Source organism: Sparus aurata, chromosome 2 (assembly GCF_900880675.1).
Source record: "Sparus aurata chromosome 2, fSpaAur1.1, whole genome shotgun sequence".
Taxonomy (NCBI): Eukaryota; Metazoa; Chordata; class Actinopteri; order Spariformes; family Sparidae; genus Sparus; species Sparus aurata.
In genome coordinates this window covers 3,427,321-3,443,402 of record NC_044188.1, presented here as the reverse complement: position 1 = coordinate 3,443,402, position 16,082 = coordinate 3,427,321, and the positions used below count along the sequence as shown (strand labels likewise).

General features: G+C 44.6%; 1 protein-coding gene across 1 annotated transcript in view; it reads right to left on the bottom strand.

The window, feature by feature from the left end:
- LOC115576080 (mitogen-activated protein kinase kinase kinase kinase 5) overlaps positions 1-14,926 on the bottom strand; it is a 28,874-nt gene extending 13,948 nt beyond the window's left edge. The window contains 2 exon segments of the mRNA XM_075488166.1: positions 808-865; positions 14,661-14,926. Coding sequence (XP_075344281.1) covers positions 808-865; positions 14,661-14,768 — 166 coding nt within the window. The 5' untranslated portion in view covers positions 14,769-14,926.
- Positions 14,927-16,082: the final 1,156 nt, after the last annotated feature.

Sequence of the window (16,082 nt, the reverse complement as noted above, 5' to 3'; positions counted from 1 at the left end):
AGCCCTTCATGAGAGTGGACAGTGTGAATGCACAGGAACACAAACTATTGATGTATTCCTCCTCAAGTAACTCAAAGGTTGTTGTTGTAAAACTCCTGACGCTGACACGTCTGAGCTCCTTCAGTCGTGCTTGTGATGTGTTGTTTGTCTCCACAGTTTGGCACTGACGCGTCTGCAGACGGGTCAGTGTGGTTTGTAAGGTTAAAATAAAGGCTTGAGCAGAAGTTTCCACCACTGACGCCTCAGTTTACAGCAGAAGAACAGAGTCGGTCTGCTGCAACAGAAACATTTCACTTCCATTCAGTGCAGATTTAATAATAAGCTGAAACACCGAAGGAGTCAGTGGGGTCTCTCACTAATTACAGAGGCTGCTTACACGAACATGATCAGTGTAATCAAAGCGTTGGAGGGATAATTGAATGCAGTTGCAGCCTCTTTTCTTGGTTTATTGCTGGAGTCTGATGGTTTGTAGCTCTGAATTGTTTGATTTATGTCACTGGGGGAAATAATGAGTCTCTCTTTCTTCCTCAGTATGCATGAACCCAGCTCTGCCCTCAAGCACTGAATGCAGTGCAGTGTTTTGTTAAAAGCTCCCATAATGGAATCATAATGAGTTCAGGAGCGAGTAATTGTGTTGCATTAAAAGACATTTGGGGAAGCTGGGACTGTGCAGTAATGTTTATTACCTTTGTCTAGGGGGCAGATTGAGGTTCAGGTAAATCTGTAGTCAGAGGCCAGACGTGTAATAGCACATTTTAGTATCTTACATTGCAGTAAATGTTGTAAAATAAACATTACAACTCCCACCTGGTTCCATCTTGATGACCTTGATGGCTGCCAGCTCTCCATTCTGCTTATTACGTGCCTGAAAGCACAAAAACAAACATGCAAGTTCATTATTTGCAGGCTGTAAACGTGTTTTGTTATAGCTGCGTCTCCCTGTGTTTCTCCAGCAGGGCGTCATTTGCATGTTTGCCGTCCAGATCAGTGGAGTGTAAAAAAAACCAGCTGACTCTGTGACATTAAAGATCCAGAAATACATCCACGCACACACAGTGACCTTTAGAGGTGTGATACCATGTGAGGAAAGTGTCACTTCTCTTTGCTTGTTCACACAATTTGAAACCAGAACTTCCTTCATGCCTGAATGTTTGTTAAACTGGTCCAGGTAAATTTTCTCTTAAAGCATTCTGAACACGCTGACGGGAAACTACCGGCGTGCACAAACAAACACAAAGTTCATCCAGTCAGTGACGACTATGACACACTGTTTTGTACTCTACTCTTTTACCCAGATGTTGAGCCGTGTAGATCTGAGTGACGCACACTTCATGTAAAACATAAAAAGCTGCAGACAAAACACATATTCTGGTTTCCCTGCCCACTTCATCCAATCAGGACAGAGAACCAGATAAAGAGGCGGTCCTGTTTGTCCCGTCTGAGAAGCCACAACAATTTTTAACAGCAGCTTTAAAGTTTTAGTTGTAAAGACAAATGTGATGTTTGTGGCTCAGTAACACCGACAGCCTGTGATGCTGATTGTCCATCACAGGGCTGGAATTTCATTATTTGAGGGGCACAAGTAGGGTTAGTAAGTAGGGTTAGGTGATTATGGTGACACTACACTGAATATTAGTAAAGTTAATGAATATTTCTCCCAATAGAAATCCCCCCAAAATTATGGCAAAGCACATTTTTTCCAAACAAACAGTTGTAGAATAACCAGCAGGAGACCATTAATGTGTGTGTGAGTGATTTTGGTGACACTACACTGAATGATAGTGAAGTTACTGAATATTTTTTGTAGTTTCTCTTTTCCGTGTTGCATCTCACAGACGGCTGACCGTAGAGAGTTAACGTCCAGCCCGGAGACAGTGGCGGCTCTAGACCAGTTTTAATAGGAGGGTCAGTTTGGGGCCGGCTTTTTTGTTAGGGGGCACATACAACCCGGGTAAAAAAGACCAATCCTTCATTCAAAGAAGGATACATGAGACTTAAAACTGCGTTTAGAATTGGGTATTAAACTGCCGAGACACGTTATTTCGCCACACGTAAATCATCGCAAGAAATCTGTCATTGTGTTATTGATGCAGACTCACTGTCAGGGGGCCACAGGGGGTCCGGACTGGCCGCTGTTGGACCCCCCCTAGAGCCACCACTGCCCGAGGAGCGCTCGTTTTGATGAAAATACGGCTGTAGCTCGTTATCTACCCTCCTACAGTAGGAAAGAGTTGTTCGATTATGAGTTGTTGATCCGGGAAGTTCAAATCTGTGAATATATTTCCAACTTTACCGAACTAAATCCTACCACGTAAGTCAGCTACGTATCATATCAAACCCGGCTGAGCTTGCCTGCGTACCTGAGCTGTAAGTGCTTCTGTTTTGAAATGCTGCTGCTGTTTGAGAGGCTTCACGTGAGATCATCGATGTGAACTCACTTAAGTTCTTTCAAGGCGAGCCCACTACGCTGCACTGGTGCTTTTTATATTTCTACATTTTACAGGTGATTTATTTTTCTCGTGTGGGGCAATGGCCGCCGTGAAATTCCCACCCTGGTCCATAACCTTGCTGACACGTTGTTTTTTTCTTTTTTAACGTGAGTTTAATTTATTTATTCACGTCACAAAATGTTCAGCGGAAAAATAACAACATAGATCGACACTGAGAGCAACTTATCAAGACTCATTTAGTGATTACAGCAGCAGAAGAGTCGCTGTTACGCTGACGATGACCACATGTTGTTTGGGAAACACTGAAATATGTCATCCTGGGAGTCACAACCAGTTTAACCTATAGAGTCATTTTGATAGGAGATAACCTTTTGTGAGGCTGATTAATCCGACCATTTTAGCTGACACATGACACATTATCTGGTAGCTGTCAGACTTTATCAAGAGGAAATCAAAGGAGAAATTGGAGGAAGCATCACAGCACTGAGCGACAACGACGATGAATCCAGTCAGAGAACGACGTGAACCGGCTCATATTGAGAATAAACTCCCTACGTTGGGTACAGAGGCTCAACAGTGAGGGGAGACAATGACTTTACACATCTCAGGCTTCCAGTCCACCCACTACACTCGAGAGGAAATACCCATTCACTATCTGCCACTCCTGAAATAGAACGCAGTCATAAGTGAACTCGGCCAGTGAGAACAGGTAGTACAGTTACAACGGAAACGCCGCCCTCTCAGAGAGGGATTTTCAAAAAAGCACACATGACACAACCATGTCCGATGGAGGGTTTTGACCAAAGCACTCAAAGAAAGGAGTGAGAATACTTTCAGGTGGAGTTGAACCAGCAGGACAGGGTCTAGGGCAGGACCAGAACCAGAACCAGGACCAGAAGACAGCTACTGCTAACTGAAACATATTGAAGTTAACACGAGGGAGAGACCCTGTCGCCAAGGAACTGCTCTAACAAAACAAGTTCGTCATCACACATCTCGTAAATTGAGAAGAGCATCATTTGCATTTTAAGAACGGGATGCAACTGTGATCAGATGACAAACAAGTTTTTCAGAGACACGAGGAGAAGGCAGACGTCGGCCTCCTCCGCTGTCACAGCACTAGTTTCGCTCGGTCGGAAAATTGAACCCACCAACAAAATGATAAACACCATAATGAAAGGTGACACTTCGCAGATTAACGTTAGCCGCTGTGATCTTCTGACAGTCTGCCTTTGAGTTCGACGTTGAAATGGCACAGTGGAAAGTCGAGGGGTTGTGGTCGCAGAGGAGGACGGTCACAAACAACCGTCTCGCGTGTTTATTTATGGATGACATTTTTATTTACAGCAGAAGCTTCCTTTTAGTTAACCGTGACCAAAACCAAAAACTACCTGATCTTAAAGTGTCAATTTGCCAAAATCACAAATACACCTCTCACTTTCCTCTAGCCGCGTTAAGTTTGATGTACCGAGGCCTCCAGACGTCTATCTCTGAGATTTCATCCGCTGTCCAAATATAATGCAACAGCTCTGACAAATTAATTACTCCTCTTCAGAAACAATGCCGTGATACACTGACGTCATTGTGCAGAGGGCTTTTATCAGCAGTGGCGTGCGAAGACTTTTTGAAGGGCAGGGGTGAAAACAAGGGCACTTTAGCACACGTTTTGGCTTCCAAGAAGGCACTTTAGAGCACATTTTTGCCACTCAAGAGGGCCGTTTATCATGTTTTAACCAGCCAAGGGGGCAGTTTAGTGTGTTTTGCCAACCAAGATGGCAATTTAGCGAGCGTTTTGGCTCCCAAGAGGGCACTTTAGCATACATTTTGGATCCCAGGAGGGCACTTTAGCATGTGTTTTGGCTCCCAGAAGGGCACTTTAGTATGCGTTTTGGATCCCAGGAGTGCACTTTAGCGTACTTTATGGATCCCAAGAGGGCACTTTAGCACGCGTTTTGGCTCCCAGGAGGCACTTTAGCGTACTTTATGGATCCCAAGAGGGCACTTTAGCACGCGTTTTGGCTCCCAGGAGGGCACTTTAGTATGCGTTTTGGCTCCCAGGAGGGCACTTTAGCACGCGTTTTGGATCCCAGGAGGGCACTTTAGCACGCGTTTTGGCTCCCAGGAGGGCACTTTAGCGCATGTTTTTCAACAATTGGGCCACGAGCGGGGGCAACTGCCCACCCCCACACTTCAAATTCAGTCAAATGAAAAAGCATTTTTATGTCAAATTGTTTCTACTTCTGTGGCGTATACTAATCCTGATACGTTGCCCGCGATAACGATGGCGTCGTAACTGAGTGATTCTGTGATAATCGATTCATTGCGTCTAAAACACATCATGATATTTTGTCCCTATGAACACTAAAAATACCCCTAATGACGAGAAATGAGCCTCAAAATATCCCTCAGCGCTCTAGGAAAATGTTTTTCTGTCTGACGTCATCTGTAAAAAGTGTTTCTGAGAACGTTTAGTCACGTTTATCGTTAGAGAGCAGATCACATTCACCTGTACTGTACACGCGACATTTCCCGTTAAAATTGAGGCATAAAGGACTTTTAGACGGCATGAACGTATCTTCTGGTAACAGTCAGTCATCTCGTGTGTGTGTGTGTGTGTGTGTGTGTGTGTGTGTGTGTGTAGTCACATGTGAAGTACAGAAGCAGAATAATGAAAGCAACAATGACAGTGGAAAACTCCACTCAGTCTAAAGAGTGTGTGTGTGTGTGTGTATGTGTGTGTGACATCAGAGAGGTCACTGAGAGGAAACACACCTGAGAAGTAAACAACCACACACACACACACACACACACACACACGCACAGACATACACAGACATACACAGACATACACAGACTCTTCCACAACAGCGTTTCCGTCTTTGCGTCTGCGCTGTGATCACCAACGAGGAGGGTGTTTCCTCTCGCTGACCTCTGTGATCACACACACACACACACACACACACACACACACACACACACACACACACACACACACACACACAGGTACGGATGAATCCAGCAGGTGTGATGCCAACGATGCACCCCCACAGAAGAGAGTGAAGTGAAGGAAATAACAACGTGAAGCCCAACTTACTTCCTTTCACAGCAAAATGACTGAGATTTGACCTGCTGATATTAAAGCTCAGAGGAAAATTTAAGTAAAAAAAAGTTAATATAAGATAATATTTCACACAGGAAACTCTGTGAGCAGCAACTTTTATCTATAATCTCCAAAACGAGCCCTCGTCAGACCCAAACTGAGGCTCCTCCTGGTCAACAGCACAGAAAAAGTCCTTGTTGTCCGTAGAGACGAAGAAGAGACGTGACATGTTTTGCTTCTAAGAGTATTTTATGGATTATAAAGACGCATTAATAGTAATAATCAGGTTGTTATGACGACACGGCTGTGAGTGACATACGAAAGCTTCACGTCAACGTTTTCATTCATCAGATATTTAACTAAACAGACGTGATAACGTGTCTCACTTGTTCCTGTTTTCATCATCTGTTTGTTAGCTTTTGATTTCTGTTATGTTGATTTTAATGTGACACATTAAACAGAAATATGTGTCAATAGTTGAGATGCTTCGACAGGAAGACGGCTGACTCACACCTGTACAGGCAGAACTGGGTGAAGTGTTAAGATCGTGGTTAAAACTCTCTTCACGGAGGTCCAGGGCGACTTTGCGGAGAAGATATCCTGATAATGTTTTTTATTCTCCTTTTTATGTGTCTCAAACATCCACTTTCTGTTCTTGTGTACTATAATTACACCGTGGAAAGCTCGAGGGATGAAGAAGCACTCTGGAACGTTATCTAACCATATGTCAAAGTCGTCACGTCGCCAATCTTTGCACACAAACAAAACACAGCTGACTTTTGGCCGCAGTGCTGACCAGCTTTTTTTTTTTTTTGCTATCTTACAAGATAAAGCAGAGAAAGTTTCCTCCTGTTTACATTCTACGTGCTCATATAGGCAGGACGAGTTATTTCACACACGAAGGACAAGAGCAGCTCGTTCTTTTTTTAGAAAACATAATATGAAACACTGAAACTCAAACAGGAAGGACAGGAACCTTTTAAAACAGAAGAGATAAGAGCAAAGGAAGGTTACAGGATGATAACGAGAAGTGCTGAAGGTTTTATAAATAGCCGAAGAGAATATTATTCTTGGATTTAAAGGTAGTCGAATTCGGAGAAGGCTTTAAATCCTCTGGAGGTTTGTTCCAGCACGTGATGACTAAACTAAATAAAGCGCTGACATTTTAAGTTTCTGTAAACCACAGTTAAGGTCAAAGCTGTTGATGTCATATTTATCACCAGAATTTCTATAATAGGTGTCATATCATGTTCACATACGTGCTGACTTTCATGTCAGGCGGTAACGAGGACGGTGGTCATCAGAGAGACTGCTGCTCAACACAGCTGCTGCACATCTCAGGTGTTAACCGCTGGATGTTTCCAACAGGACGTGTTAAAGGTGGCAAAACATGTATTTTAAGCCAAAACATGATCTTTATCTGACCAAACTGTGAGCACAGCGTTATCAACAGAAAACTGAAAGGTCACATGATTTATCATCAGGCGGCCGTTACTTAATAAGTATCAGCACTCTGACTGAAGAACGAGCGGCGATGAAGGCCGACTGTTGTGTTGCCTCGCGTGTCCTGTGGCTCAGGCAGAAAGCTGCATTTAAAGGGATATTCCGGTGTAAGTTTAATCCATGGTCTAACACACCGTGAAACTGTGTTAGACTCCCTCTCGAGAGATCAAGTTAGCAGGCCGCTAATTTACGGAGTTTTATCAACCTCAGAAATGACCGCACGACAACAATACACTGCAGTTAATGGATCCAAATATAAACCGCCACCAAAAAGCCACAAATAATGCTCAGAACAGCACCAAACTTCAGCAACAGTACAAATAGGGTCTCAGCACATAGTCCGGGGCATCTAACCTCCGCTAGCTTAGCTGGATTTCTACTGAAAAGCTGACTAAATTTACCACTCTTCTGCAGCAGCTTCCTGTTGACGGGAAGTCCCGACGAGTCGATTACCGAGTGCAGTAGAGTTCCGCGGCTCATGGATGAAAATGTATGATTATGACTCCATGGAAAAGCAATCAAAGTTCATATGTGTCTTACCTGCCAGTTTATAACAGTTATTATCGAGAGCGGACAGGGAAAAGAACGGAATCGAGCATTTCTAACCGCACTCGGTAATCGTCGGGTCGGGACTTCCCCGACCCGGAAGCTGATGGAGGAGAGTTGAAATCTGTTTTTAGCTTCACAATAGAAATCCAGCTAAGCTAGCGGAGGTTAGATGCCCCGGACTATGTGCTGAGACCCTATTTGTACTGTTGCTGAAGTTTGGTGCTGTTCTGAGCATTATTTGTGGCTTTTTGGTGGCGGTTTATATTTGGATCCATTTACTGCAGTGTATTGTTGTCGTGCAGTCGTTTCTGAGGTTGATAAAACTCCGTAAATTAGCGGTCTGCTAACTTGATCTCTCGAGAGGGAGTCTAACACAGTTTCACGGTGTGTTAGAACATGGATTAAACTTACACCGGAATATCCCTTCAAACACACCGCAGAGACAGTCAGCAGTGAACTGGATCGTACACTCTGCGCCTGCATGTGAGGAGAAACCTCTCCGGACCACCAGGTGGAGTTTGCAATCGATTTTCTGTGGACATTTGAGGTTTTAGCTCTGAGATTCCTGACTTGGTTTTTAGTCAGACGAGCACCGAGTCTCACTGTCAACACATGTGTGTCTGTGTTTCGCTAAAGAACGTCCACTTATTCATGCAGTCATAGATGATAGCGAGGCGAAACACACCAGGGAGCTCTGAAGAGAACTCACACACATGAGAGTCATGCAGCAAATAAGCACAACTTCTGAAACACACACACACACACACACACACACACACACACACACACACACACACACACACACACACACACACACGTTACGGGCTGGTGACTGCGACATGTTTGATGCTCTCGGCACCGTAAATGATCTCTCTTCCTCTTTTTGGTGTTAATAATAAATCAAGAACCCAAAAAATTCAAGTGCATTTCATCGTAAAACACAAGTGTGCCTACATGCACACACACACACACACACACACACACACAAAACCACACCGTTTCAGCAGAAACCTGACACAGTTAAGTCGGCGCTCCTGTGTGCAGTCCGCTGCTCACTTCTTCATTTTTGCGCCTGAGGTTGCACACACACCAGGTGCAGCCCGCAGCTTCTGAGAGGCCACAGGTCTGAAACTAGGAGCTGCACTATATCGAACAGCAAAACCCCCGAACTGCACTTCAGTAGCACAAGCCACATCTGATAAGGAGAGTCGGGCTTTGACTGTAAAGGAAGGGAGATCCTGTCAAAGGTGGATGCAACGCTGCAGTCAGCTCGTTCAAGTCTGAGTCAGTTCTGAGTCCCTGATGTTACACACATCAGCACAGGTGGAGGCCGTTAAACTGTGTGTTTGGCTGTGAGGGAAACATCAGTATGAAAAGAAAAAAATAATGCACGAGACTTTGTTAAACATGCAGGAGCCCTCCGACCGTCATCGAGTGTGACTGAGCGCTCAGAGGAAGTGACCTTCTCATGGAAACCAGCGCTGCAGCTCGTGTGTGTGCTGCATGTTTGTGCTTTCATCGACTGACGTAGAGGAGCAGCCACATCTGGGTGTGGTCCATCAGGACGAGTCAGGCTCATCCTCTGCTTCACACATCTGACGCAGAGTCGATGTTTTTATATCAAAAATGTTACCGTGCGGTAAAAAAAACACACTCGCTTTTGTAGGTCGTGAACTTTTGCCCTCTCCGATTCATCGTAGAAGAAAAGGTGAGGAGATAAAACACGCAAAAAAATCCCTAAAATGACTTCGAGACGCAAAAGGTGAAACTGGCTTTATAAGACGTATGCGACAATAATGAATGTGTAACATAAAAGTGAGCACATTTAGCTGCCAGAACGTTCTCAGAAGTCAGTTTTTTTAATAGACGAAGAAGCCACGTGTGTCTCTTGTGACTGCTACAGTTTATGAAACCACTCAAGTGCTGTTGAAGAACAGGTAGGAGGTCGTTCAGGTCGGAGTGCTTCCCTAAAAGTAATGACGGCCTCTTTATCAGCTGACACAGCTCAACTTTTTATGCATTCAGAGAAACACAAACAGCTTCTGGTGAGAAACTCTGCGTGTGTGTGTCTTTGGAGAAGATCTATCATCAGGTCAACATTTTAATGTGTCTAATATTTTGATTCGCGATGAAATACCTGCAAATATAACATCCATCTCATCAGCCTCACCTGGACTTTGTGTTTACTGTCGGTCAGAAAACATTTGCTTTCTAACACACGAAATGAAGACACCCACGAAACATTAGCACGTTAGCATTGTCATCCAAACATGTTGCTATGCTCGTGCTACAGACACACAGAGCAGGTAGCACGGCTGTAGGGAACAGCGGGATCTAAGTAAAATAAGATCTTGGGAACGTACAGTAAGACTAGAGAACACATGAGCTTCTGTAAACATCGGACCGGGGGAACACGCTCGTATCACCCAGCAGCAGCGAGCAGATTACAAATCTATGCAACACCTTATCAATGATGTGTCGACACTTGACGTGATGTTATCTCCAAACCACCACCTATATAAACTACGAGGCCCCATTCATACGTGTAAACTTTAGTCTAAAGAGTTCTTGATGATTTTGACGCTGAGAGGATTCGTTTCTGTGCATTTGTGCTGATTTTGTAAAACGACAACAATGAAGCAAACGTTCCTCGTGTCGAGACACAGGGAAGTCTTTCTCTTTGTGAGTGTACTCATGTTGTTATTCGCTCGTCTTTGACACCGCTGGTTACTGCTCACCTGCTCACCTGCTCACCTGCTCCTGGCTGCGTGTTGTTGTCCGACAGGTGAAACCAGCTGCTATTTTCAGCACGATGACGGTTAAAGGAAGGAAGGAGAAAGGCAGAAATGTTGTCGGGGGACATGCCACCATGTCGCCGGTGATGACTTCTGTTTTTCAGTGTCAAATAAAAATGCAACCATAAACTACTTGATACTGTTGGTCCAGTTTATTCTACTTTCTATTTTTCTTTCTTATACAATCACTTAATTCCTCTTTTAATGAAACTTTTGAATGAGAGTTACACACACGTTGTCTGTCGTGACACCACAGTCTGTTTGACGTAAGATGTTCTGGATAAATCTGAGCGGATGTAATGAGCCTGTGATGTGGCTTTTATTACAAATGCTCTTCCAGGATCCGCTCTGTCGACAGATCTGTGTGTACTGATCTCATACACTCATATACTGGAACAACTGAGGCTTGTTTTCTCGTCCTTATCAAGTGAAGGTCGACATGAAGAACCTGTTTCCACATCAGAGGACGACGAGTACGCAGCCGGTCGTACTGCACAAATCTGACTCATCCAGAGCCGCCGCCACATCCTTCTGTGTGACCGTCTTGATGTCTGTGTTCACTCTTCTTTTACTCTTATCTCCTTCTAACGGAGGTGTTTAAATATTGTGGCTTTATTTTGATTCCTCTGCCCCTCCATCCATCCGACCGCCAGGAGAAAAAAAAAAAACAAGGCCTCCTGCTGCTGCAACATCGGAAGCTGACATGTTGGTTTCTATATCACGATCATCATCACACACACACACATGCACACACACACACGCACACACAGAAACACACGCACACACACACACACAAATATAAGACCTACTTTCTCACTACTGAAGATTGTGCAAAAGTGCTGCATTTGCAGGCTGACCTCCGTTTTACAGTGAGTGCAGCAACACGTATGTGTGTGTGTGTGTGTGTGTGTGTGTGTGTGTGATTACATCTGTGTGTGGGTGTATGTGTGTGTGTGTGTGTGTGTGTGTCCATTTGTGAAGGAAGGACATCTATGCAAATCTCCCTCCGTGTTAAACAGAACCGCAGGGTCGACTGACCTGTTTAGAGGAAGTGTGCTCGCTCCACAGCGAACTCGTTTGCATCAGTTACACTTCACTGTTTTCAGGACGGTTGGAGCAGATCAGAGATCAGCTCGACTACACGACAGAACGGCTCCACTCTGTGAAGCCTGATGTTACAAAAAGGTTGTCAAAATCCACATTTGTGCAGCAGCTCTGCAGAAAAACACGTTACGTTACGTTCTGTTTTTCAATCCATTTCGTGCATCGTAACACATTTATAGCGTCAAAAGGTTTTTTTTTTCTTTTAAACTCAGTCATTAAATATTCAGTCCAGTCTGGAGATTTTCAGCACTGAAGCTCAGAACCTTCTAGAGAAGAAACCATGTTTAATAACACCTGAACAGAAGTGTTTATCTATTGAACGCAGCCTGCAGCAGGTCCTGAGACGTGTTAGCATGTTAGCATCGTATCATCAGCTGACGACTATAAACTGAAGCTGTACTTGTTGACGTGTGCATGTAGTGGTGAGGCTGCAAACTGCCACCAACTGAACACCCGTCCATCACGGTGACTAACGTCCCTCTGTGGTTTGTCTGTTCTGGGCTAGAAGCATGTCAGACTCGTGGCTCCTTCTAACATTATGCACTACTGAACATGTGATTATGAGTGTTATATTCATTTGCTTCCAATAGATCCTCTGAAATCCTACAGACTGGACCTTTAATCTAATTCTTTTCTTAATCAATGCTGTCGAGGACGATGGTTTTGAGTAACAGCTGACATCAAACCACAGAGACGATCAGATAGCCGAGCACGTTTGTAACAGTTCATCACTCGAGGATTCACCTCACGGCGTGTTCGTGTCAGACGCTCCTCGAGCGCGCTCAAAGTGTTTCTGCTCAGTAAAATCACTTAAATGTGAAGGTCGAGGAAGATGAAGGTGTGTCGAGCGCTTTGTCCGCCCACAGTCTGTCACAGTCTCTCACAGCTTGTATTGGCACCGAGCCGGCCCGCCATCTTTCTCAAGACGACCTGCTAAAGATCTTTACTTTCACTTTATGAAATGGGAAGCGCCAGAGGAGTCGGCTCAGCTCAGCCAGTAAAACAGAAAAAAGAGGGAAACAGTCGACTGAAGAATTTTCACAACTTACTTCACTTTTCCACACATCATTGTTTCAGGTGTGACTGGTTCTGTGGAAAGTACCGGGCAATCCTAAGAATGCTGTCCACCTACACCGGGGGCCACATGTTCCCTCCACCGTCCTCTGACTCGCTAACTGCTGCTCACACCGTCACTTCACTTCACTTCACTTCTGTGTGGAGACTTCTCGACCGGGTCAGAGATGTAAAACAGACGCAGCGTTCCTTCTTTGACATTAAATCTGAATTCATCTTCGTGTTTTCTCTGTGTGCTGCGACCCGTTCGTCAAATAATTTGGGTTTTTTTTGCGCGCTGCAGTTTTGTTGAGACGCCGCTGAGTCTTAACACATGTTGAAGAAATCTTGTGCTCCAACTACGAGTGCGGTTTAAATCTGACACATCAGATCCAGTGGATTTATGATGATACACAGAGTTATTAAAGAATCTCATTCATCTCTGGTGGTATCGACGCGGTTACGTTTGGTTTTACGTCCCAAATCTTTGACATGTTCCTCACTAAGTCTCTCTGTCAGAAGGAAGAGTTGTTGTCTGTGAGGTTCCAGGTTCACACGTGAACAAGTCGAGCTGTGTCGTCGTTCTGAGCGCCACAAATAAAAACCCGCTCTCTTCTGTTGTGTCGGGCAGCGAAAGGCAAGAAGTTTCAGAGGCAGAACCTCAAAAACCTCAGAATATTAAACGAGAGTGATCTGAATGATAGAGGTGACGAACTGTACCTGTGTGATCATTCATTCATCCGTGTTATAGATGTTAATTTTGTGGGTAATCGTGTTGCTGTAAATGTTTAGTCAATGATTTAAAGGTTTCGTAGTCCTGAGGACGTCTGTGGAGCTTCAGAACAGACGGTGACTTCTTTCACATTATTCAGACGCTCCACATGCGACAAGTTTGTTCGGCTTTAAGCACACTTACAGACTAACAGCTGCAGTGAAGACTCGTCTTAAAAAGGGTAAATAACATATTTTCAAGTCAGTTCATGCAGGACGAGCTGTATGGATCCATTTCGTGTTTTTTTATGCTCCAGAAAAGTTTTGTGGAAGACGAAACTTCACCTGACTTTCCATCAGCGTGGAGGTGAGGAGACGATGACTGAATTCTCTCTTTTTTTGGGGGGTGAACTGCTCCTTTAATCTTTACAGTCTCACCCAGCTGTGGACAGACACGTTCACACAGAGAACTATTTGTGAGTCTGAGTAGAAACTAACTCCAGACCTCACTGACCCGTCATCATTCAACGTGCAGACGTCGAGGTCTTCTTCATTTTAAACGTTTATAACCCGATCAGACTCAACATCTTTAAATCTTCATCATGTCTGAAATAAAAATCTGTCAGGACCCAAACTGTGATGAACAGGACTGAACATTAACCAGAATAAAAGAGTGAAATCACATGAAGAGGATCTGGTCGGGGTCAAAGGTCAGATCACACTGAACACACACTGGACTGAAGCTGAATCATTTCAGAACCTCTTAAAATCTCGTGTTTAACTTTTGTTCGGCTTTTCAACAGTTTCTTCTTCTTCAACAAGAAGATGGAGCTCCTCTCCTCAGTACTCTGAGGTAATGAGATTACACTGCAGAGTCCGGATCGACCTCTCTCTCTCAGGTGGAGTAAACTTCTCAAAAAAAAAAGAAGCTACCAGCTATTTACGAGAATACTTTCACTTCTTGTGAAACCACTTCCTCCAGCAGGGCTGAAGGCTGCACTGAAGCTGTGACTGCAATCAACCAGTGAAACTAAAATCAATCACACCTTTATTTCCTTCCTAACGCAGCGAGACATTCCCAGTGAGCGCGACGCCATTTATCAACCAGCCCGGAGAGAGCGATCGATTCAGTATCGTGTTTATCGTGAAGGGACGCAGACGAAGCAGCAGAAGTTCGACACGCTTCACTTGAGATGCTCGCAGCCAAAATCCCCCTCAAACTGATGAGTTCACTGCTTTACCACCTTACAAAAATGTTTTTATCTTCTATTTCAAAGATTCTAGAAATGTCAGAACACAAGTAATGATTTTAGGTGAGTCACAAACTCAAATCACATGAAGTTAAGCCGTGTTAGCGACGCTGAGCAGCACTGAGATCAGTTCTGACGCTCTGACCTTGTAGACTTCTCCGTACGTTCCTCCTCCGACTCTCAGCAAGATCTCAAAGTCATCCTGAGGGTTCCTGGTGGAGATATCCAGAGCCGCCCGGTGATGGAAATCCATGTTGTTACTAAAATCCCTCCTCAGTCATGTCACACACACACTCTCTCTCTCTCTCACACACACACACGCTCGCACACATCGACATCTACGAGCTACAAAACCGATCAACTCTCAGCAGAAGTGAGCTGCTGAGGAAACACTCGCTTTGTCTCTCTGACTCGTGTCGTTCAGCTGCTCCCTCCCTCTCTCTCTCCCTCCCTCCCTCCCTCTCTCTCTCTCTCTCTCTATCTATCTATCTTTCTCTCTCTACACACACACACACACACACACACACCTTCCTGTTTCTGTTTCTCAGCCTGCCATCGATCCTCCCTCCCTCTCTCACACCTTCCTCTCATGCATTTTTTTTTCTCTCAGCTCATTTGTTTAATCCAGTGCTGTTTCCTGTTGGGTGTGTGTGTGTGTGACACACCGAGGGGTTTTCTTTTATGTTCATGTGTTACAGACTTGTGTGTCTGTGTGTGTGTGTGTGTGTGTGTGTGTTGAGCACATGCTTTGGGACACATGGGCCGACATGTGAGGCTCGTAGCTGCTTCATGACAGTTGTGCTGTTTGGGGTTTTTAAGCGTAAGTTTCAGTCTCAGCCTCACACCCACTGCTATGAGCCTGTTTGTGTGTGTGTGTGTGTGTGTGTGTGTGTGTGTGTGTGTGTGTTGCAGCCTTGCAGCAACACTCACTCGTGCTTGGAGCTCCCTGTCAGCTTCCTGTTCAGAAGCATTAATGTGCTGATAAATACGGGGCACCTTTGCTTCCTGTCAGCAGGTTCATATCTGCGTACCTGCTCTGAAAACTGTGTCACTCTTTTGAATCTCAGTTTTTTTCTTCACCTGAAGGTCAAAAAATGTTCATTAAATTCCTGATTTTGATCTCATATGACCGGCCAGATGTTGAGAGACACTTCAAATCCAAATATTTAGAGAGGAGTAAAGAAAACCTGGCAAACTGTGATTCAGGTTTGATCCAAATTGCGAAAAAGGAAATAGAGTAAAGATGGAATTATAGGAGCTGTTACAGATCCTGAGTCTGCAGCTCTGAGAGGACGAATCCAGTCATTAGAATTAATGAGTGAAAAGCTCCAGACACGCAGCGGCGGAGGTGAAATCATCGAGTTATAACAGAGTTGAACGTTTCCCCTGGAAGAGGTTTGTGGTGGGACAGAAACACGTGACTGTGTGTGGCTGTCCAATCACAGCTCACCTGCAGGCGAGCGTGGATCAAATAGTGGACAGAGTCACCGTGATGTCACCTCACTCCCAGATACACAAGAGTAGGCTGACAGGTGGAGCTGACAGGTGGAGCCTAAACGGTTAAACA